Raw genomic sequence first — 23,262 nt, forward strand, 5'->3', positions numbered from 1 at the left:
AGGGGATCCCCCGGGGAGGGGGCGTCCCGCAGGCCCCGCAGCGATCTGTTCTCCTCAGGCGGCGTCCCACGAGCCCCCCGGCAGCCCCGGGGTCTCCGTCTGCTTCGCCAACCGCTCCGCTGCGCTCTTCCACCTCGGGCACTTTGAGGTAAGAGCTGGGGGGTGGTGGGACCCCCCCGAGCTCCTGGGTGTCCCCCGAGCAATTCTGTACCCCCAGAGGGTGGCCTGAGGCCCTCCCGGGACTGGGGGGGGGGGCCAAGAGCCCAAGCAGAATCTGAAAAAAAAAACCAGGGTCTGGGGGGTGCTTCTTCCAACCCTGCCATGAGGGGTATGTGGTTGTCAGAATAAGAGGCTGCCGTGCTCCCAAAGTGCTTGAAGCATCTATCGTTACTTAAACTTTCTAAAAGGTTCTTGCTTTCTGTCTTATTCTGCATCAGGAGGCTTTATTTGGCCAACAGATTGGCTCTGGACAGGGATTTTGCTGATTAACATAGTTTTATTCAAATATTCTCCATCTTAGATGGAATAAAAGACCATGAGTCTCAGGTGGCTTTCAAGCTTGTTCAAGTTTGGGGCGGGTTTTTTTACATTTAAAAGGCTCTTGTCTTTGTTTCTAGGTTTGTTTAGAAGATATTGCCAGGGCTGAAAGTCATGGCTATCCAGACAGGCTGCTGCCCAAGGTCTTGCTGCGGAAAGCTGAATGTCTGCTGTGTTTGGGGAGGTTACAGGATGCAGTAGACGCTCTCAGCGTGGTGGAGAATAAAATTGCTATGGATGGGATCATAACTAGCCCTACACACCAGACACTGCTCAAAAAGTTAGATCAACTGAAGGTGAAAATACATGAGAAAGAGAGTTGTCCAGAGACTGGACAAGAAGCGTGTGGTGATGTTCAGAGAAAGTCAGAGATCTGGGAAGAGAATGACAGTATATCAGGTGCATCTTCATCTTTGAGCTTGAAGTTTGATATAGAGAGAGGACGTCACTTGGTGGCCTCCCAGGACATCCTGCCAGGACAGAGCCTGTTGAAAGAGGAGGCCTTTGTGAGCGTGCTCTGCCCAGGGGAGAGCTTTCTGCAGGAGAGCAGTGAAACAGCGTGGGATACTCGAGTCACTAATGCAGATCTTTATTGCCACCGTTGTCTGAGGCAGCTCTTAGCCTCGGTGCCTTGCTGTGGGTGCAGTTATGCAAAGTACTGCAGCCAGAACTGTGCAGACGTGGCGTGGGAGCAGTACCACAGGACAGAGTGCTCCCTGGGTGCGCTGCTTCTCACGTTAGGGGTCTTCTGCCACGTTGCCTTGAGGACTGTTCTGCTGGCGGGGTTTGCAGAGGTTAGCAGGCTCGTGAAATGGTCCCATGATGATGACAAGGACCTTCATAACCCTGAGGCGAGATGCAAACATCCCAGTGAGGCACCAGATAAAAGAGCTGTTCCTAGAGGTATCCCTGGTTGTAACGACAACGGTCAGTACCAGAGTTCTTACCAAGCTGTGTTCAGCCTTTTGCCACATGCTGAGAAGCACAGCCCTGAACATAAGTTCCTTTGCATGCTGAGTGTAGTAGCTATATGCAAACAGCTGCAAGAGACTGGCCTAGAATCTGCTGTTTTGAATCAGGAATCGTCTGAGAAGTGGTCCAAACCGAAGACATGTGAAAAAACATCAGATGAATTGTCTCCGGAGCTGAAGACTGTGGCAGAAGCGATGCTGAGGCATGTGTTGCAGCTGCAGTGTAATGCACAAGCAATCACTGTGATGCAGGAGTCAGGTGAGATAAAAGCTTTTAAGCCCTTCTCTGTTGTCCTTGCTCATCTATCTTGTGTGAAGTGAAAAGATTGAATTATCAGTTGTAAAAGGCTTCCGTTGCACTTGCTTAAAATTTAATGGCCTATCCTATGCTGGGCTGTTCTTGGTGTACATGTAGAGGGTGTGTAGCTATTATTTATTGCAGCAGTATACCAGAAACCCTTCTGCTGCTATCTGCAGTTGGTCACAGTGCTCATTGCATAAGTTGCGTGCATTACTGAGCGTTTGTTCTCAACCTACTTGTTTTTCCTCTGTCTTTAGAGTCCGGAGATGGTGCTGTTGTAAATAAGAAGCCTGTGCGCCTGGCGACAGCCTTCTTTCCTGTCCTCAGCCTTCTGAACCATTCGTGCTGTCCTAATATCAGCGTGTCATTTAGTGGGACAGCTGCCACTGTCAGGGCATCACAGCCGATCCCAAGCGGCCAAGAGATTTTCCATTGCTATGGTAAGTATTGCCTCTCTGTTTGTCTCAAGGCACAGACATCCTTTCACCTCTACTTGGCATGCTAATGTACTGCTATTAATATCATAATTCCCAGTATAATGTTGCCAGAGTCTTTGCTTGTGTATAAGCCTTGATCAAATATGTCAATGCAAGATTTTCTCTCCTGAGCCCACTGCTACATTTTCAGTCTCCAGTTATGTCCTCTCCAAAGGATGATGTATCTGGTCTCAATTATAACAAAGATAGATTTAGTCTGATGTAAGAACTGTACCTGTTCAGAGATTTCTACCTTTGCCATCCCTTTGCAGGGCCTCACCGATGTAGAATGAGGGTTGCTGAGAGACAACAGCTTCTCAGTCAGTATTTCTTTGAGTGTCGCTGTGAGGCATGCCTGGATGAGTTAGAGGCTGATGTCAAGAGCACGGTGTCCCTAAGAAACTCATTCTGCTGTCCTAGCTGCCAGGCTCCAATGCAGGTAGTTCTTCCATGTTTATGATTGTATAACTTATTGGGAAGCGTAAGGTTTGGCTCTCTGGGAAAGTCAAGAGTTAAAGACCTCAGTCCCTGATCTCTGCTCAGAACGCAAAAGGCCCTGTAGAGTCACGACTGTTCTCAGCAGGGCTCTGGTAATGTTCTGTATGTCACTCTTGCAGCATTATAGGGAAAATAATGCCTTTAACAGCAAGTTAAAATCCCTTTGAACTTGATGAAGGAACTTTGTAATACCAGGACTGTGGACTAGGGAAAGGGGGATATTTAGGAAAGAAAACGGAGGCCTGGAGTCCAGAACAGAAGGTGTACACCCGGGGGCTGTATGTAGAGAGGGTCCCACAGTCTGCAGTTCAGAGGATGTAAATGAAAACAGCACGTAGTGTGGGTTAGATGGGGAGAAGTCAATGTAGTATGTATTTTGTATGAACATGAGCTGTGTAGCACATGACCCTGCTTTGGCCTGATCTATAGCTCGCATAGTCATAGCTATTCCTGGAAGTTTCTCATAAAATTGAATAAGCTAATAGCAATTTACGAGCAAGTCACTTTGTTTAATGAATGCAACTGAGAAGCAATTTAGCATCTCTATAACCCAATACAGAGATAACGGAGATGGGAAATAACCTTTGAGTTGAATGTGAAAGCGATGATTTCCACAGGGGGAAGACGTGCTTCGTTGTTCAAGTGAAGCTTGTGCAATCTCAGTCAGCAGGGAGAGCCTGTCACACCGTTTACAGGACCTTCAGCAACAGATCAAGAAAGCATTAGAACTGCTAAGAGCCAGGAAGGCTGGTAAGGCTCAGCTTTCTACTTTAAGGTCAGCAGCTAATGAGTACACATCGGCAGATGGAGTTCTAGCCATCAGATGGCACTGTTGCTTGTGCGGTTGGGGTCTTCTGGCATGCAGCCTGGTGTCCCTGGGGACTTGAGCATTAGGTTTTTTATACCCCTGATCCGGGTGTTAATCTAAGTCACACGTTGTTCCATAGTAACTAAAAGAACTCGGGGTGACACAGGAGTTGTGCGTTCCCAGGCCTCGCTCTCCTTGAGGGAGTCAGGCCAACGCCGCGTTCGAGTAAGCGGGGTTGCAGATGAAGTCGATGTTGAATCCTAACCAAATCCAAATCTAGCTGTGTAAGGTGCAGAGGTGAGATTGGGCTGATGTTATTTCATGGATCATGGAAAGCTGGAGACTGGCCAGTAGGATTAATTTTATACCCTGTTTTGTTATAGATCAGGCTATCAAAAAGCTCCTGAAGTGTCAGGTGGATGCTGGAAACTTCTTGTCTCCAGAGCATTTGCTGATGGGAGAGATGGAGGATCATCTGGCACAGGTCTATGCTACTCTTGGTAGGGCATTGTCTTCTCTCTAGTTTTCTGAACTTTGAATTTAACATGACTAGCCTTTTCCCTGAATAGCCCTTTCACTTTTTTCTCTTTTTTTTTTTTTTTTTTTGTTTTGGTTTGGTTTTTTTGCCATCAGGGAAGTGGCAGGATGCAGCCAGACACCTGAAGAGGAGTATTGAGATTGTGGAAATGCATCACGGGCCATCAAGTGTAGAAATGGGTCATGAACTTTTCAAGCTGGCACAAATTCTCTTCAATGGGTAAATTTGCTTTCATTCTCTGTCCCTTCCCTGCACTGCTCCTGTGTGTCTGACGTGATATCATGGCAGGAGGTTCTTGGCACCTTGCAGGGTGTCTCGCAGAACCCTGGGCCGTCTGGCACAGGTACAAAAGTTGGCCATTGCTCAAGTGCAAGTTCATTAACCCCATTGAGGTTCCCATAGTCCTTGTGACTCTCTTTGGACTCCTATCTCTGCTTTGTGCCCCTCTATTCTTTACTTCCTGGCTCCATTTATTGCCCCTCCTACTGTTTTATTTTGACAATTGGTCACCCTTGGTGTTTACACCTCAGTTGTGCAATGTTGCTGACATATTTTCAAAGGAGGAAATAAAATCCTCTTGCTTCATTTTGGCCCTCTTTTGGCAAGCAAATTCCCCGACTGCTTCTGCAAATCCAACAACACCTCCCTTTAACTAAATTAATTTTAGCAGGAGCTGCAGTGAGGAAGCAGTGTGTACCTGTACTCAAAGATCATGTTTTAGGTTTTTGTTCGTCTCCTTTTTTCTCCCCATCTTTTTCTCTCCCCATCCTCCCTACAGCTGAAGCATACACTATTTCCCTGGTGCTCAAAGGCAGTGGAGGGCAGGATCTATACCCATGAAGAGGTTTAGGTTTTAGTTGGGAAGGGATTGAAGGTTGTGGAAGTCAAGGGAGCTGAATGACGTATTTTGTATACTCTGTTCTTATTCTCTTCCTGTTTCAGATTTGCAGTTTCTGAAGCTCTGAGCACGATTCAAAGAGCAGAGAAGATTTTGTCAGTGCACAGTGGTCCTCAGAGTACTCAGATCCAGGAACTAGAAGAGATGAAGACCTGTCTGTTAGAACTTCCCAGAAGCATCCTGCAGAGGACTTAATTTCCCTGTCAAAGGAAGCTGCAATGTGATCTTTCATCAAAGCTAAGTTTCATGTGGTAAGGTAGTCATTAAGCACAAGCTGGAAAATCAAGTGTAACAATAACTTGAATGAAATCTGAAATGCCTTTTAGTGAGGTTGTTATAAATAAAATGACCAATTCTAACCTGAGGGGTCTGTGTGTGTATGGTGGGAATAGGTGCTGTCATATCATTTCTGCATGTGGGTTTGAAGCAAATGTTCGAGATGCTTGTGTATGCCTGTGTTTCTGGAGATGGGAATCTCCCATGTGTGCCATCCTGTTGGTCGTGAACAGGCAGTCATCCAGACCACGCTGCCTTTTATTTCTAATGCTGTGAAGCACTTCCATTCTTGCCGTACGTGGTTGGAATGGGTGAGGCAGCAGGTTGGGAGGTGCAAACTTACAAGCTGTAAGAGGGGGCCACGCAGAACTCGGAGGGCTGCCAGCGCAGATGTTTTGGTGATGAGGGATTCAGGATAAACAACCAGTGTCAGGCTGGAAGACAAGATAGGGAAAAACGCAGTATACACCAACGGATGCTTGCATTTAGGACACAGAACTGCATTGTGGCTCAGCTGGGGAAAATGGGAGTGTGAAGTTATATGATGTACGCAGACAATCTTTCAAGGGAGAATACTGGGGCTTGCTGAAATTAATAGCAAAAGCTCTTTTATTGCAGAATGAAGGTATAAGATTTGCAAGTTGTGTCTTTGTGCAGCAGAGCAGGGAGCCAGTATCCCTCCCAATACCACCACCCTTTCCATTTGGGCCCTACCATTGCAGATTATTGTGAAGGAATCTAAACACTCCTGGGATCCAGGATCTTCCCAATAAAGAGGAGGGTTCCAGTGGTATCATCTCGCAGTACAAGAAGGAAAGGTCTGTCCACGTGATATTCTATGGGGAAGGTCAGACGAGCAGCATTCACTTCAGGATTTGGTGTGGATCTTTCCCCATCTTCACTAAGCTCCAGAATTGCCTTGTGTTGCACATGAGACAGCTTAATCGGTTTGGCAGAAATCTTGTTAAAATCAGGTGATGTGAAAAGTGATTGGAGCCCTGCAGGAAAGAAAGACAATTCCATTAGCTGCAATCTGTGCTTTTAGCTGGGGGAGCAGTACTGCTAATGCTGTGATCCAGGAGGGCATGGAGCTGCTCTGGCAGAGTTTATTGGTGGTAACGGGGAGAAGAACCTCACATCTGTTTGTACTGAGCTTCTGCATCTCAGTCTCAGAAGCGTTGTCTGAGCTTGGTGGAAATACCTGATAGAAAGTTGAGGAGTCCTGGACCCAGGTGATTTAGTTGCTGGTGAAATCTCTACAGACCAACAGCAAGACCTAACTAATAACCCACTAGCTTCATATTCTTCTGAGAGCAGGCAGCAACTTGCCCACTGCTTTGAGCCCTGGCAGTCTGTACAGGGTGTGGGATGTACATACTTGTCTCCTTTAGTGTGCTGCCAAGTGCCTCTTCATAGTTCAGCTTTAGTTTGGGCAAGCTTAGCACAGCGTGGACTGTCTTCAGCTCTCTGTCTACATCATGGATGAACTCAGAAGTCAGGCTTTCCTCAATTAGAGTCATATTCTGGGTCACCTTCGTAGGCAGGAAGAACATGGCACTGATTCCCTCTGTCAGTGGTAGCTGGGCAATCTGGAAGGCCAGTTATAAATAAGAAAGGTTTAATAATCAATAATTAATAATCTATAATAAAAGGTTTTACCCACCCCATATCAGGCACAGGCCTGAATCTCAACTGCCTGGTCAGCCTTAACAGTAAACATTTTGTCTTCTTCCCTGTTTGCTTTTATTGGACATGATGCTTCCTGACCCCTCAGGTGCCCAGGCTTTCATCAACCTCTGCTGCGCCCTTTCAGCTATTCCATGGCAGGAGCTCTCCCTCACCTGTTGAATCCTGCAGTGAACTGCAGCATTGCTTTGGGGGATTCTCAGCTGGAACACCTTTGAGCTCATGCTACAGTGAAAGATTTGTGGAAAGAGAGAGAGATGGAACAGTTCTGAGGAGTGTGCCCTGCCCTTCTTGCCCAACTTTAGGTCAAGCAATACAGGCTCGTAGGACCTGTGCATTATTTAAATTCTGGACTACTTGTCACATAACCAATGGAGAAGTAGGGTATTTGATGAATCAACACCCTGCCTTTCAAAATAGGGATTGCAAAACCAGCCTGATGGGAAGAGCAAGGCTGGTTTCTGGAAAGGGTTAACAGGTAAGTGTAGCTGAGTCTGTTCCTCAATAGGTTTGGGAGATTTTGTGCAATATTTTCTGACCTTGCAGTTGAGTTCTGAGTCAAAACCATAACGCAGGATGGCTTTGGGGTCTGACATCATGGACACCTTCACAGTTCTGCCCTCATCGAGATGGAAGTCCTTCAGGGCAGTCTTCTTAGAGTCAAACTTGGTTTTCCATGTCCCTGTTTTTTAAAAGATAAAATGGAGGATTTTCTGGAATAATAGCATATGAAACCAGGCTTGCGTCTGTGGCTGACTAATCTTGTGCTTTATATATCCAGTATTTGTGCTTTAAGAGTTGAGCCATAACTGAATAATGATAGAGATGGAAATAAACTGATGGGAGCTACTGATTTACTGCCACTCTTTGGCCCCTCCTTTCCATCTGAGAATTGGCTAAATGGGGAATAAAAATCAAGCCAGTGTATGGGTGGAGTAGCTATTGGGAAGCTGATGTTTACTTATGTAATTACAAAACTATTCTAAAGGGTTACAGTTGTGTCAATGCATATAAAGTGCTTCTCTCCCTGCCCTTTATTTTGCTCCTTGTCTCTCGGCAGTAATTCTCCAGGCCACTGGCTTACAGCATGTTCTAGAACAGCTCTCTAGTACCTCCCTCTGCAGTGGTAAAAAGGCTCAGTGCAGTCTTTAAGCTGTGCCTTCCCAAAATGGGAATATTCTGTCTCTTGCTGTGAAGTTTTGTGAGTGTGAACTTTCTTTTCTGGTCTCTTACTGCAAACAGGTCAAGATTCAGCTTCCCAAGAGTAATAATTCCTCCCTTGAGGACTATTTCTGTTCAGGTAGCATGCTTTTTTTTTTTCTTCTTTACTAAATGTTCTCAAACACTTTCTTCTTAGGGTCTGTCTCTTTGGCAGCCTGTTTGCTCCATTGGAAGTGAGAGCATTCCCTCACATCTCTTCTAACGTGTTCTTTATAGACCCTTTCCATAACCACATACACAACATTCTTACCCTTGAAGTAAGCAGCCCCAGCAAGGAGAATACTGACATCTGCGGGCATGTCCTTCATAAACCGCATAATCCGTCCCTTGGTCTGCTGCCGTACCCAGCTGTTGATTTCTTGGAGGTCTAACTGGGTATTGCCACTTAGTGCCCTCAGACGCATCTTGTAGGACTTCTCTAGTTGGCTGGGAAAACCAGGCTTCACCCTCAGTCCTGGGGAACAAAAAGATCAATATTGCAGCTAGCTCCCTTATCACAACAATCTCAAGGCAGCAGATTGCAATCCAAAGCCCAGCAGCAGTTGTCCCGTAAAACATCTGTGGCTGTGTGTGTACAGAAACCTGCTTTGAAGAATGACTGAAGGCACATGGAGAAAACTGATCCAAATCCTATAGCCACCCATGCTGGAGCATGGGATAACTCTCCTGCAAAGAAAAGAAGGGAGATAAGAACAGCAGGCTTGGACGCAGCTGTTCCTAAATCAGTCTTTCTTCTTTCTCCAGATTGCTTTTTGAGTACGGCTCACACAGGATTCTTGGAACCAGCAGGCTCCAAAAGATAGCCTTGGCTTTCTCAACAGATGTTCGTTGCATGTCAAAAGCAGACATTTCAAACAGCTTTGCAAGGAATTAAACAAAGGAATATGGCTGAATGCTATCACAAATAGAAAATGTGTTTTGTGGTTCCTGGAAATTAGAGGCACCTGCCAGGAAACCTAGAGTGAAGGCAAAATTCTCAGCAGGTTTCTTCTAGGTCTTCCGCCTGCTAGCTGCTCTGTCACCAGTGTCTTTGTGTGCATAAGTCTGGTCTTTTATTTATGTGCACACAAACCTTCCAGGCTTTTTCTGGAGCAGCAACAGCATTCCATGCACTGTCTGCATCCTGTCTCAACAGAGTGTCAGAGCCAAGGCTGTTAGCGTGGTGTTATTCAGTGTGTTCTACCTGCTGCTAATTATTTAGATAAATTTTGACAGAGGGGAAGAAGGACTTTTACTTTTCTCCAAGATGATACGGGAGGCACTTTTCATGCTCTTCTCTGGTGCCGTCACGCTGCTCAGCAGGTCCTTGTAAGTGTCGTGGACCTCAGCTTTGTTCAGCAGATCATAGAAGAGAGCACGAGAAATCACATCTTCTGTTCGTTCTCCAGCCCCTGCCAACAACAAGGGCAACAGTATGAGGGAAGGCCTGTCGAGCCAAACAGCATGAGAGCAGAAGGAGCAGGAACTCACCAAGCAAGAGACCGGAAAGTGCAGTAGCCAGGCTGAACGGAGACAGCAGCACGTTGGCAGCGGCTGTCCGGCTGGATTGCTGGCGGTACAGGTCATAGCCAAAGTTGGAGACTGCAGCTGCCAGCTTGTTCACGGGGCTCTTATAGAACGGATCTTCCTCTTCGACCTCGCCAGCGTTAGCTCCATCAGCGGTGGCAGAGTTCTAGCAGGTACAGGGAGCGCTTTGGTTAGACTTGCAAGTTTACAAGGGCTGGTACAGTTGTGGTAAAGGTTTCAAAGGCTTGCAGTCTACAGACACTCTCCTATGATCCACAGAGATACCGGCGTGATCTTACTGATAGAGAGTGCGTAGGAACAGTGACTTGACTTTAAAGTGTCCCAGTAAAGCCGAAGGCAGCGCTCAGACTGGAATCCACTCTTTCTGCCTCACATCCCCTGATGTAACTACTGTGGTTTTATTTAGGTAAAGCAGGAGTTAGTCTCCTTATGTTACTAAATAAAATCCTAGTAACTTAGGAGGGTAGTGCTTAATCCTTCCATAAGATTCTCTAAAATTAAATTGCCTACTCCAAGTATCTCTCCCTCATTCTCTGCTCTTGTCTCCTACTCACCTGCTCAGTAGCCAAGTTCTGGGATCTACTTGGGACAGTCAAGAGACCCAGGAAGAGGAGAACCACTGGAACCTGCATGCCTGAACCTGTAGAGTAAGAACATGACAGAGGTTGTTTGAGCAACTGAGCAAATACATCTATGCTGCTGCTACTCCTTGTACCTGCTTGGGACAGGAACTGCAATGACACACGCTGCTGTTTGTCCTTCCCAGCTGGGAAACGCACACCTCATCTTAGCTGGGTTTTCTTCTTCTCTCCTTTGAAGTATTCAGCCAGGCTGGCCCCAGTGACTTTAAAAATGGGCAAGCACCCATGCCTGTGTGTGCCTGAGCACAAAAGCAGATGTGTGTGGCCCAGACCACACTGATGCTGGCACTTACCAAGTGCCAAGGTCCAGGAAAGCACTAAATCATATCTTCTGAGTTTTAGACTTTTAAAAAAATCCAGTACTTAATTTATAAAAGGTAGCAAGTCCATATTGTTGAATGGGGCAGAAGATGAAACCATCTGGTTACTGCTCTGCTATGCAAGTTACCTGCCTCACGGAGTAGTTTGTCCTGTTTCTGGTGTCTGTGTGTACCTGGGAGGCTGTACAGCCTCTGTGCATCCTTTGCTTCTTATCTGCAATTCAATAAAGTAGAAAGTAGAAAAACTTTCTTAAAAGACAGTAAGGAAAGGGGCTGGGAGTAAATACTGAATGCTGGGGCAGATCTAAAGAAGTGAAAGACAGAGTTTAGTATATTCAATATTTTTAATGGAGGTGGGAGAAGAGTACCAAACTCCCCAAAGCTGTTCCGTCTGTGGAATCCACTTTTTGTCACTCCAGTATTGGCACATGTGGCCCTTCCAGACAGCTCTGTCTGGTCCAAAGGGCAGCGTGTAACCCAGCGTTTCACTGTGGGGAAACCAGAGCTACCCGGGAACAGACGCCACCGAGGCTGCTCTGAAGCAATGTTTATATAGATTCCCAGAAATTAAAGGAAGAGGGTTGTATTTAACTAACCCCTATGATCCAGGCATCTAGTGAAGGAGGAGAAAAACATGTGTTTCAGATTAACTTCAGCTATAAAGGAAACATCTCTGCTGGTAGAAATACAACTTAAAGCCACGTGGCTACAACAGCCCCAGTGCAGGACCCAGTGTGTTCAGGCAGAGGTTTGACTTCAGGGAAAGGCAAGTTCACTGTTTCCCTTTCCTGCTAAAACCCTTTTCTTCTGGAGATGGTTCTGCCTTGGAGAAGAAGGTGCCACAGTGGAGGTTTTAAGCTTTCATCTGTGTTTAGACAGCGTAACACAGCAGCAGTACCCGCGTTTCCCTGGGCACTTGCATCCTGTGACCTGCTGCTACCCTGCTGTGGAGCAGAGGAGCTATTCTGGTGCAGATGATGTGCATCAAGAGGATTTACTGGGACAAACCAACACGTTTGGTGGTATGATAGTGGATATAATGTTGGGATTGCTCATACTGTTGTGGAGTTTTGCAATGAATAGGCACCACGTTGAAAGAGCGGTGACAGAAGCACTGCGTGAGTCTAAGAGGTCTTAGTGAGGGCTTGGTGGGGATGCCCACACTGAGCGGTACTCTTGCATGCTGGGCAGAAGAGGTTTGGCCTAGTCTAGTTTAGAGGTGAAGGTTTTCCATGGAGCATAACCTTTTCTCTGAAAAAAAAAATAATAATCTCAGCACAACCTCTGCTTCCAACTACACTGAGCTCCTGGGAGCATGAGAGCGGAGATTGGTTTTGCAGATCTGTATTGTTTTTGCCAGTACTGTCACCAGCTTCATATTTCTCCAACTTTGCCAAAAAGCAATTTCCATTTTAGAAAGACAAAGCCTTTTGCGTTTGAATTGGCCTGAACATCTGGATTCTATTTGTATGTCTCTTAGCCCGGAGCCAAAAATGCAGAGAGAAGAATTTGGTTGGAGCAGAGGTGGGATGGTTTCAGGCATGATATTAAAATCTGTGGCTGCCTTTAAAGAGAAGGAGCAAAAGCATGCAGCATGTGGTGTTACAGTCGGGAACGGACAGGAAGAAAACTTTGAGAAATAAGCTGAGAACGAACTTTGTGCCTGGGAGTTGCCTATTTGTGAAGGCCTGCAGGTGCAAAGGAAACATTTTGCTTTCCATCTATAGCGGTACAAGTCTCACGTTATTTATTAAGGCTTCTGATTTTAGGGGTACCCACGAGTTCAGACTGCTCGCTGTGCTCGCTCCACCCCACAGCACTAACTCCTGCAGCATCTTGCAATCACTAGCTCTAGAGAACCAGACTATCATCAAAATCCTTACCCTCACAAGGAAAAAGTGTGTTCCCAGCTGCAGCACAGATGGGAGAAGGGCAGAAACCCACCCCGGTTCCCACGGACGCTCAGCCCGGAGGCAGAGAGGTGCCCTAGGATGCTGCTGGCTCCCAGCCCCTGGTGAGACCCCTCCTTGGGTGGGAATCCCACCTTTAACACCTGCAGAAGAACCACTCCTCCCGTTTCCCAGGTCCTGGGAGCGCTCCCCAGCCCCTGCCCACTGTCCCCTGCCCTGGCAGGGACCTGTCCCTTACCTGGGGCTGCTCCCGGCCGCTGTCCTCGCAGGCTGCCGGCGGGTGCGACTCGGGGACTCTGCGGGGTTGGTGCGGCCACATCTGCTTTTTGCAGCTTCCCGCAGCCCAGCCTTCGGCAGGCTTCAGGTTACAGCTTCCCAGGGCTCTCTTAAAGTGCTCTGCTCCCATTTTTCTGATGAACTGGACGAAACTTTTTAACCCTGCCTTCCAAAACCAGCGTGCTCCCTGGGATGAGGCCAGTCCAGCGGGTAAAGCACAGGTTGGAGAGGCAAATGCTCCCTGCCCTGCCTGAGCGAGTCTTTTATCCCCACAGTTTGCATTTCTTTTGCCTCAGAGGCATGGTCAATGCAGCCGTGTTTAAGGGATTTATGTCCAAGATTTAATGAAGAGACTTGTAAAGTGGAAGCAGGATTCTGCTGCTGTTTAAAGCAGTTAAGGGGAGGACATTCAGAAGTGGTCCTACCCAGTGATAGTTACTAGTTAACAGCAAGTTATTAACACAACTAGCTTAAAGTTTTTGGCCAAAAAGAAAAAGACTAAAAAGCCAAGGACTCTTGGTAAAAAAGATGAATTAACAGAATGTTGTAGGAGCTTACAGAACAATAAATGGTCTGGAGAAGGGCACGGGGCAGAGGGGTTTCGTTATTTTCCGCAGCAGAAGACTCGAGGGGAGCACCCGTCAGTGCACATTTAAATCAAGAGAGTGTACTTTTCGGAAGTATTAAATTGTGAAACTCATTGTAACTAGATATTGCAGAAGGTGAAAGATAAATAGATTTGGGGGTGAAAAAAACCAAGCCAAACCAAATTAGTGGAAGACAGGTCCACCCAAGGCTAACAGTGGTTGGACGTAAGGTCAGACTCAGCAGCTGGGCGATACGACCAGGGAACTGTTGGTTTTCCTTGTCCCTACTCATGCCTGGCTTTTTTCCCCCCCAGTTGTTTGTTACTGGCTACTGGGAGAGCCAGGATACTGGGCTAACTGGACACGTAGCTAGCCTGATCCAGGGCAGCTGTTTGTCTGCTTGGAAATGCGGAAAGTAAATTGCAGCCGGTAATGTCATTGCCCCCAGCCTGGGCTTGCGCTGGGACGTCTCCTTTTCGGGCTGACAGCCTTGCTGCTGCCGGGTAATGAGGAGTTACTCACGTCCTGGCACTGAGCTCAGACAGTCAGTCCCTCTGCTCAGAGGAAAGGATGGGTTTGGAGGAGCGCTCACTGCTGTCTTTGCAAGCCAGAAAAGCAAATCAAGTAGTCTGCCCTGTGATTAGTCAGGGTTTCAAAGGTTACCCTTCCTAACAAGGAGGGTAACAGCTCTGCTCTCAGCTTGCTCTGGGAGAAATCGTCTGCCAAGTGATGTTTGTACTTGTCAGTCTTCCATCCTCAGCCCCAGAATGGGGCTGTTGGCTGTGGAGATACCACCTGGTGGTTTTTGTCTCTTTTCGATACCTTATTTGTGGTGTTAAAATGCCCTTTACGGAAGGACCACTAGAGAAGTTTTTACATCTCGTCTGTACCTTCAAAGCAAAGCCTATCTGTTTGAAACACAGGTTTGGTTTTAAACCACTTAAATCAGAGCGGCTGTTGAACAGAAGGTTATTACAGAGCAAAGCCAGCTTTATTCCTGTAGGTGAAGGCTGTCCCTGGTGCGTTATATTCATCTAACCAGGTGCAAGGGCTTAAACACTTTTGTTAAATCGATACAAACATCTTACTGCTGTTCTGGTTTGGGTTGAAGATAGGCAATATGCTGTCTGAACAGTGTTCACCTCTGCTGTAGACGTTCTGCTCGTGTTCATAGGAATTTGCTTCAGTAAGGAAAAAACACATCGAATATTGCAGATATTGAGACTTATTTGATATTCTCCAGCAGCGGTGCAGATGAGCGATGGAGCAGATGCCCTGTGCGAGTCGTGTCTTTTCAGAACAGAGCTCAGTCAAAATGAAAAGCTGAGCATTGCAAAGTGGAAATTCCTGAGCAGAGACATTAATATGACTTTGCATGTTACAAACTGCCTCTTCTGGAGAATCGGTGGAGTGAAAAAAGAGTCTTGAGGTTGGCGTAACTGATAATTTGTTCAGCAAAGCACAGTCGTGGAGGGCTGCTGTACTGTCAAATAAGATGAAATTAATAGTTTGACAAGAATAGCGTGTAGGAGGAGGGATGGCAGAAAGATGGAAAATAGGAAATAAGAACCAAGCTGTTCAGGAAACTGAGAATAAGGGAAAAAAACCTTTACAGAAGAGGGCTAGCTGGAGGGCAGAGGCATAAAAAGGAAGACTTGCACTTCAAATTTTGCACAGGTTGCAGTGCAACAGGGTGAAATTCAGGTAGGTTAGCGCTGCGGTAGCCAAAGCGAGACTTACCAAAGGCATGGGTTGGTATTTCTGAATGTTAGGAATGAATCTGTATAAATAAATAAGTTAAAATGTTCCCTGTGGGCTAGAGCTCTGCCCTCATTCTAGGGCTGGATTCTTGTGGGTTTACTTGTTAAAATTCCACGGCCCCATAATTACACCCTCTTTTTGAAGGGTACGTGTCATTGCATTGGTTAGAGGGGTGGACATTATCTTTAGCCGTTCTTCCCCTTTTAGACTGCAAGAAACCTGTAATTGCAGGTTTGAGCCAGGACTTTTTATTCCCCGAGTGTCCCAGTTAGTGAGTCAGTCCTGCTCTCATTCCAGCAGATGGTGCAGACTATTCAGGGACGGAGGCTCCTAGAAGCATCCTGCTCCTTCCTTTGAGGGAAGGCAGACTTCCCGAGGGAGGAAAACACAGCCAGACGGATGGCCCTTGTGATCTGTAACTGCAGTTTCACAAAAACAGAGCACCATCCTTTTTACCCAGAGGCTGAGGGAGTTCAGAAGCCGAATCTACTATGGACAGCAGTTGTTTTGTACAGAAACAGCTGCAGCGTGGCAGGCTACGGTGAGTTAGACTAATATTTTTAAGTGTTAGGAGGGCTTGGTTGGGTGAAGGGTTCCCAAGAATCTTTGATGGTAGCTTATTTCAAACGTGCTCTGGTACCTCAGAACAAGGACCCAGGGAGCTGTGCCCATCTCAAAGGTGGAGCTGTAACGGGACAGGGTCTTTTGCCAAAACAGAGCAAAAGCAGTGGCATTCAGCTCCAGGCATCAAAATCTGCCCTTCCTTCCCCTGGAAGCTGTCCCAACCATCCCTAGCATTGTGCTGTGGAGCCAGGAGTATCCCAGGAGAAGAATAAATCGGAGGTAGCAGATGCCACATCAGCACCTTTGAATCTCCTAGCGGATGCCAGCAGCGGTCAGGTTTTGCACAAGAGAAAGGTTATGGACTGTCTCATCCTTGCGTATCACTGCAATGCTGCTCGCAGGCAGAACACCCTTCTGTCCGTGTGCCACGGGGCTCAGGCCCTAAATCAAGGAATTCTGCCCGTTGCACACAGCCAGCTCTGCCCCAGAGTGTTCCCCGCACGCTCTGCAGGCGAGATGCCCAAAACTTGTTGGACTTGGTCCTTGGGCAGCCTTTACAGATCAGCCATGTCGCCCCACAGCCCCGGCTGGGCTCTGGGACAGGTAGAGCAAAGAGCAGATCCTTTGCAAGAGCTCCTCCTGTCTTTCCACCTGCCATGCCCAGACTTTTTTCCTCCCGATCTTTGCAATTACTCCAGTTGCGTGCCTTCTTCCTTTCTCTGCAGGGTCTTTCAATGCAACACCTTAAGCAAATATATTCTGCTTTCCTCTTTATTATTCTGTCAACATAAAAATTACTAAAAAACACTTTATAAAATATGTCTCAAAAAATCTATCATTACCCAAGAACCCAGAGTTTCCCAGGAAAAGGGCTGGAGATAAGGATCCAAGGGGGTTTCCCACTGCAGACCCTCCCGCATCAGATTCCCCGTAGCCAAGGAGTGGGAAGAGGGAATCTTTGAAAAGAGCCTGTGCCTGGAAATGGCTGTGACACATCCTAGAGAAGACAACTGGTTACTAGTCCAGTTGATCTAGAGGTCATTTTCTAGGTGGGTACAGACAGTTTTCAGAGGAACGCTTGGAGGGAGGCATGTTCACAGGAACCGCGGAAGGAAGAGTCGTATTAATATCCCTGGCTGTTGTCCAAGCTGCCAGATGCTAACGACGATTCCAGGCTATGCGGGACTCTAATAAGAGCTTAATGAAGACTCCTTATTAGAGTCTGGGGACAAGGAAGTCTCCCTTCCAGGTCTGAGAGCCCTGGAAGGGAAATCCAGGCAAGAGCAAGCTTTTCAGGTTCAACAGAGGGGAACCCCAGCCTGGAAAAGCTCGTCAAGGCTGGAACGGGCTATCCCAGGACGGGTCTCTAGGGATCTTGTGAAGGAAAACAGCACGGGATTGCCTCCTGAGGCCTCAGAGGGAGGACTCCAGGGTCAGGAGGTCTCTCTTAGCTGGTCCAAAGGGTCAGGTAGCAGTCCCAGAACACTTAGGCTCTGCTCCTCTCTTATTTGGGCATGGGTTTCTCATTGACTTCTGTTGTTTCAAGTGAGTCCCGTGGCTCTTTTCTCTGGGGAGCAGCATTGGGGTTAGGGTTCTGGACACTGCCTATAAAAAGTGGGATGCCTGTTTCATCTTCAAAGATAATGAAGAGAAAAGGCCGGTCAAGGCTGAAGGCAGAGACCGAGCGTGAAATCGCGACGCCGGTAGCGGCAGATGCTTCCACTCCATCTTCTTTAAGCTCCAGGGTAGACTGGTGTTGTACACTGGATACAAAGAGAGGCTCCTCTGCGATCTTCTGGAGGTTTGGGCTCGTGAACAACTCCTGGAGGCCTACAGAGCAATGAGACTAAGTTAACCTTTCCCATTTGGTGCCACCAGCTCTGACTGTCCTCAAAGCTGTCTGAAGAACGTGTTGTCCCCCATGGAGGTCTGCAGAACTGGCACGCTAGAGAAACAAAAGCTGCAGTCCAGCCAAGTTCCCCAGTCCCTCTCTGTATGAAGAGCTGAGGGTGCCAAAACCAGAACAGCTTTCACGTGCTTTGTCCACCTCTTTCAGAATAGTAAAGAACTTAAGTCTTTCCTTAAAAAGCAGCAGCAAGTCTGAAGGCTCTTTCTTGCTGGGCTGGAAACACTTCGACAGACATTGGCTTTTTTAAGCAATTCTGCAAAACAAAGTGAACTCTTAATTTATTCTCATCTGGAAATGCAGCGTTTGGTTTTGGTAAGCTCTCAGGTCCAGGTTTTGTGATCTGCATTCTCTCTGTTGGCAGTGTCTATGTCCTGGCCACTATGTTAAATGACAAAGTCAGAGGTGGAGGTTGACATACAGGAGGAAGCTGGTCTTGGCTACACACAGGGGAATAGGAAGAACTCGTAAAGATTGTGAGGAAGTGTGAATGCTGCCTTCTCTAGAGTACCATCTTGTTGGAGCAAAACAGTTGGTGCTAGGCAAGCAAAGAGAAAGGAGGAGGAGAGGAGTAAGAGTTGAAAAAGTTTGGATGTTCTCTGGAGCAAGCTGTGAGGCACAGCTTTAGAAACAAGGATGGCAGTTTTGAGCGAGCAGATGCCGTACAGATCAATCCGATTCACTAATTCTGTGCCAATCCTCTTCGAGGTCTTACCCATTTGACTGAGAATCTTGTTGAGTTCCAGCTGGTAGTCCAATTTGATTTTGGGGATCTTCACCGTGGTGGGTACCTCTCTGGGGAAAAGCCTGCAGAGTTGGTCATAAGGGAAGTTCTCCAGCACGTGAGAGGTATTCCAAGCGTACTGGTTTGGCACGATGACCACAAAACTCATGTTGCTCTTAAAAGGAAACCTGGCCACCTGGGAATGAAACCAATGGGAAGAATTTATGGAAGAGGAAGGCAAGTCCAGAAAGTGGTGCTTTTAATTTAGTCTTTTTCTAATTGGGCTACAGAGCCAAGCTAGCTAGGAGATGAAAACAGCTTGTGGGAACGAGAATTTCTTCAGAGGAGAAAGTTTGTTGGAGTAACAGCATTAGTGTGTCGTCAGTGACTGGTGAAGATGGAACACATGGCGGAGTGGGAGCCCGATGTGCAAACATTGGACCCGCTCCGGCAGCAGCTGTATTCTGAAGGGCTCCAACAGTACATTGCCTGAGGGAATTCCTTTGCATATTTCCTCATTTAACTCAGAGCTTTAAAACTCCATTCATTCCCACTTAGTGGGAATATCTGTCTGTGATTTTTCCTAGAGACTGAGAACAAAGATTCGACATTCTTGCTAGAAGCAGGGACAAAAGATGGTGATTAATTTTTTGTGTGCTATGTTTATTAAAAGGCATTTGTTTTTCTGGAGAGAACGGCTGCAGTGATTGAAATACAACAGCAAGATGAAATTCCAATCAAAACCTGTAGCACTCCTAACAGAGCCCTACCTGAATGTCCTGGGACTCGAGTGTAAACCAGCTCAGGGAGTACTTCTGGGCTTTCATCATCTCGACTGGGACCACGAACTCATTGTCAAGGTGGAATACATCTGGCCCAGTGAAGCTAGGATCAAACTTATTCCTCCAAAACCCTATCAAAATAAAAGTTTAGAATTCAACTATGTTAAATTTGGGTAGGAAAACAGACACTGCCTAGCTGAAGTTCCTCCTATGGTAAATTCTCCAACAAGGCAGATAGTAACCAGGCAAGTAGAAATACAGCAAAGAGAAGTCAGTACCAAGGCTGGAAAAGCCCTGACAGCAGTAAGCTCTTATCTTCCAGAGAGGGGCTATGAAATAACAAAAAGAACGAGGATTAATCCTTGTGCCTCAGCGTGGGAGATTCCTGAAGGCTATGAAGATAAAGTAATGGATGTTTGCGCTTTGAAAAATGAAAAGTATTGCCTTTGTGCTGCGTAGGGTGAAACAGAGCTCCAAGACCAAGCTAAAAGGATTGTAAATTTACACTGGAAGTAAGTGTTTGGTCTGTGTTTGACTGCACAGCCCTCAGGGAACTGACAGGGGAAGATGTGCCTGACCACCCTGCTGTAGTCAGAAAGAAATCCACAGGAGCTGCCTCCGAGCTCTGGGGTCGGTGTGTCCTGAGCTGCGTGTGACCTGGATAAGATGAGCAGTGATGTGCTGCTGTCTGGGATCCTGAGCCACGAGGCAAAAATACTACAGGTTCCACCTGCTGCCTTCTGGTTCTGATGTCAAGTCACATTTTTAGCACATGTGAAGCAGTTGGGAATCGTTGCTGTAAAGAAATCTAAGCAAGAGGAACGGCAGATGTACAAGAGAAGAACGAGCAGATTGACTAGCAGGAAGCAATGAAGGAGATGCCATTCAGCTACAGCGCTGGCGGAAAACTAGGAGGATTCTAACTATTCCTGTGGATGATCAGGCTTGAAAAGTAAGGCGTGTGGAGCTCACCGTGGAAATGGATTGCATTGAGCAGGAGCATCACGGTGTTTTCAGGGAGCTGCTGCAGGAAGGTGGGTATTTGCCCATTAGTTGCCTCCTTTACCCACTGGTTTATGGCTACGAGGTCGTCCTCATTGATCCCAGAAAGGGTCATGGGCTTTGCCCCGTAGAATTTCTCTGAATCCTCCAGGAACTTCTCTTTTACTTCAAATCCTGGCAGAGGGGAAGAATTCTACATCAAGTCATAGAATCACAGAATGGTTTGGGCTGGAAAGGACCTTAGAAATCATCCAGTCCCACCCCCCTGCCATGGGCAGGGACACCTCCCACTAGCCCAGGTTGCCCAAAGCCTCATCCAGCCTGGCCTTGAACCCCTCCAGGGATGGGGCATCCACAGCTTCTCTGGGCAACCTCATCAGACATCAAAAAAATTTGCTCAGTGGTATGACACTCCCCAGGAGGAGCGCTTAGGGAAACAGAGCCGTCTCCCAGCATGGCAGCGTGCCCCATCACTCTCTGCCACCGGGAGTTTTATCCTGCACCAGTACGGACCCCCTCGTGCCAGCTCCCACCTTTCTGCAGGTACAGACGCGAGGCGAGGCTGAGGGTGGATCCTGCGAGTCTGCTGCGCAGGGAGCCCAGCACGTGGTGGAGACAGGGCACCGGCTCCAGGTGCATCGCCTCCAGCAAATGCTTCTCTGTCTGGTTTGCTGCTCCTAAAAAGCAAAGTCAAATTCCTGTTAGTTCATCCCATGTAGTGGAGAACAGGGATGTTACTCCAGCTGCCTCCTGTTAAAAACACGCTGTGCCTTACAAAAGAGCCTGGAGAAACCTGAGAGTAGGAGCCTCAGCACAGGGCACGGAGGGCGGCTCCAATTGTTTTTGCACCTAATGAAAGCTGCAGGAGTGAGATTAAGCAGAAGGAGCTGTATTTCATCTTTGCCTTTGGCACATTGGTTCCTAGTGCCTCCAGGAAGGGGTATGGGGAAGGGCAGGAACCGGCGCTTTTGTAACTAAGACGTTACCCAGGGCCAGGTGAGACAGGGCGAGGGCGATGCTGAGGGGGGACAGGATCACATTGGTTCTGTTGGACTCCAGCTGGACCTCTCTCAGGAGATCGATGCTGAATCTCATCAAGCCATCTGCTAGCCTCCGTCTTGTCTTCCAAGTTATCTCACAGCTTTTATCTTCAGCCTCTCCTTCCTCTTCAGAAGAGGCAATGTCCCCGGATGGTTGCTGTTCACGACAGCCCACAGCCCCAGCGATGACTTCTTCACCTTCTGGGCTCCAGTCACTCCTCGAGCCTGGCAGCGTGGTGGCGACAGGTAACATGGGTCCATCAATCTGCTGGAAGTTGTCCTGGGTAACGTCCGCCAGCTCTGCGTTCGGCATGGTTGGGATGGCTCCCTGCAGAGCAGACTGTACAGCTCCAACACTTTTCACGTCCTGGGGAGAAACGAGAAGGATGGCACTGGGAAAGCAGGAACACGGCGCTATCTTCCCTCGTGGGTTTTACTGCAAAAACTCTCCAGCTTCGCTACTCTGGTGGTGTATTCACTTCAGTTTGCCTTTTGATCTTGAGGCTGAAAGCACCTCAATGGGTTTGGAAAGCAGAGGTTCCTGCATCCTGGGAAAGTGGACCAAACGAGGGTCTCGTGGTGGTTCCTCCTCCACTTGCTCTCAGTGCCTGCCCCAGGCAAACGAGCCCAACAGACACGCTTTGGGGGCGAGAGCCACCACCTGCTCAGCACATGTCCTGCGCCTTCACCATTTCTAGATCCATCATCCCCAACCTTGCTCTCACCTCCTCCTCTCACACATCTCAGCACGGCCAGTCTGCCTCCTGCATCGGTCACACCCTCTGCTGCTGCCGCAGCCTGGAGCCATTTTGCTCAAACCCTCCTCCAGGCATCTGTCTCTTCTTGACTTGTCTGTTCTATTCCATCCCTCTTCTCTCCCAATTTCCCCATTTCCCAGTTTTCTAGGCTTTAGCCTATAGCACTGCCGCTACTGTCCTCACATTTGCATGGTCTCAAACGCATGGGTTCTTCCTCAGATCTCTCTGTTCCCACCTGCATCCGGATGACATTCCTCTGCTGCCAGAGCGCTGCTCGGTCAGAGCCAGGCTCCATGGGCAGCATCACCGGACTGGGCTCCTGGGCACTGCCTGGGCTCATCCCATCTCAAGACAAACTGGAAAACCATTGCAAACACCACAGCATCACTTCAGCCCCCTTGGGTGGAAGTGGTCATTGCTTACCTTCAGCTCCCCATCTTTGTCTAAGAAGAGATGCTTTTGCTCAATGGCATGTGCTGAAGAAAACTGTAGGGGGAAAAAAAAAACCAAACAAACAACAAAACCAACAAAGTCAGGTCCCAGATGATTTCCTCTGAATTTCCAGAGTCAGGTCTTCTCTGCTCCCACTCCTAACACGTTCCCACGGGGCCAGGTCAGAGACTGGCACCGGTCTGGGTCCAGCATGGGCAGGGCTGTGGGACGCAGACCCAGAGGTGGTGGGGTCCAGCCTGGGGAGGGGGAAGCTGGGAGAGATTGCGAACTCTGGATTTATTTAGGTCAGAAGGGTAGAAAATAATGTATCCCCTGGAGAGTGATCAGTGTGGTTTTGCAATCTCAGATCTGACAGGGATCCAGATTTAAAATGGGAGAGAAAAAAAAAAAGCTGTTATTAAACAACCTCCTGTTAACCCCTGAAGGTCATGGTCACTAAATACAGTTGAAGCCAAGATTCCAAAGATTTTCTACAGAAATCCACTTGAATAATGAGAATATTCACAGCTACATCAGCAGGGGAAAAATATTAGAAACCTTGCTGCAGTGGGGCAGAGGCTAACCCCATAGCAGTGGAGCAGCATCCTGCCCCAATCTGCTTTCCTGGGTTTCTCGTGCAGGAGCGTCGGGCGGTATTCCCCCCGTGTTCTGGGGCAGGAGAGCCGCCTCGCTCCCCTTGCCCTTCGCTGGCTGGGGAGGGGGCTGTGCCCACCCCACCATGGCTGGAGCGAAGGAACTTACCCCCAGGTGACTGTGCAGAGCGGAGAGGCAGAGCAGCACCAGAGCCCAGAGGAACACCAT

At 47.8% G+C, this 23,262-nt stretch overlaps 3 protein-coding genes across 3 annotated transcripts; 1 reads left to right on the top strand and 2 right to left on the bottom strand.

Moving 5' to 3' along the window:
* Nucleotides 1–58: 58 nt before the first annotated feature.
* On the top strand, nt 59–5,386 carry SMYD4 (SET and MYND domain containing 4; the record flags this gene model as incomplete). Its single annotated transcript, XM_010085052.1, has 8 exons — nt 59–148; nt 618–1,767; nt 2,067–2,249; nt 2,558–2,724; nt 3,401–3,533; nt 3,975–4,091; nt 4,225–4,348; nt 5,072–5,386. Coding segments are annotated over 8 exons (2,115 nt in total), but the record flags the coding sequence as incomplete, so codon positions are not given.
* A 503-nt stretch (nt 5,387–5,889) lies between these two features.
* Nucleotides 5,890–10,375, bottom strand: SERPINF1 (serpin peptidase inhibitor, clade F (alpha-2 antiplasmin, pigment epithelium derived factor), member 1). The gene is made up of 7 exons (XM_010085050.1): nt 10,292–10,375; nt 9,681–9,882; nt 9,446–9,601; nt 8,461–8,664; nt 7,529–7,671; nt 6,682–6,892; nt 5,890–6,301 (listed from the first exon to the last, which is right to left on the bottom strand). Exons 1-7 carry the CDS (start codon nt 10,367–10,369, stop codon nt 6,042–6,044), a joined length of 1,254 nt encoding a protein of 417 aa, XP_010083352.1. The 5' UTR covers nt 10,370–10,375; the 3' UTR covers nt 5,890–6,041.
* A 6,925-nt stretch (nt 10,376–17,300) lies between these two features.
* On the bottom strand, nt 17,301–23,262 carry SERPINF2 (serpin peptidase inhibitor, clade F (alpha-2 antiplasmin, pigment epithelium derived factor), member 2). The gene is made up of 8 exons (XM_010085051.1): nt 23,203–23,262; nt 22,432–22,494; nt 21,197–21,617; nt 20,744–20,887; nt 20,181–20,384; nt 19,197–19,339; nt 18,418–18,622; nt 17,301–17,626 (listed from the first exon to the last, which is right to left on the bottom strand). The coding sequence occupies exons 1-8, from the start codon at nt 23,260–23,262 to the stop codon at nt 17,301–17,303; spliced, it is 1,566 nt and encodes a 521-aa protein (XP_010083353.1).

This window comes from Pterocles gutturalis, unplaced genomic scaffold (genome assembly GCF_000699245.1).
Source record: "Pterocles gutturalis isolate BGI_N339 unplaced genomic scaffold, ASM69924v1 scaffold29945, whole genome shotgun sequence".
Lineage (NCBI taxonomy): Eukaryota > Metazoa > Chordata > Aves > Pterocliformes > Pteroclidae > Pterocles > Pterocles gutturalis.

Excerpts from the sequence above, each read along its gene's own strand:
- SERPINF1 (XM_010085050.1), bottom strand. The coding sequence starts at position 10,369 with ATGCAGGTTCCAGTGGTTCTCCTCTTCCTGGGTCTCTTGACTGTCCCA. Across the intron at positions 9,883-10,291 it reads AGAACTTGGCTACTGAGCAG|AACTCTGCCACCGCTGATGG; the intron begins GTGAGTAGGAGA and ends TGTACCTGCTAG. Across the intron at positions 6,302-6,681 it reads CAGCACACTAAAGGAGACAA|GGCTCCAATCACTTTTCACA; the intron begins GTATGTACATCC and ends TCTTTCCTGCAG.
- SERPINF2 (XM_010085051.1), bottom strand. The coding sequence starts at position 23,262 with ATGGTGTTCCTCTGGGCTCTGGTGCTGCTCTGCCTCTCCGCTCTGCAC. Across the intron at positions 22,495-23,202 it reads CTCTGCACAGTCACCTGGGG|TTTTCTTCAGCACATGCCAT; the intron begins GTAAGTTCCTTC and ends TTCCCCCTACAG. Across the intron at positions 17,627-18,417 it reads CAAGATTCTCAGTCAAATGG|GCCTCCAGGAGTTGTTCACG; the intron begins GTAAGACCTCGA and ends ATTGCTCTGTAG.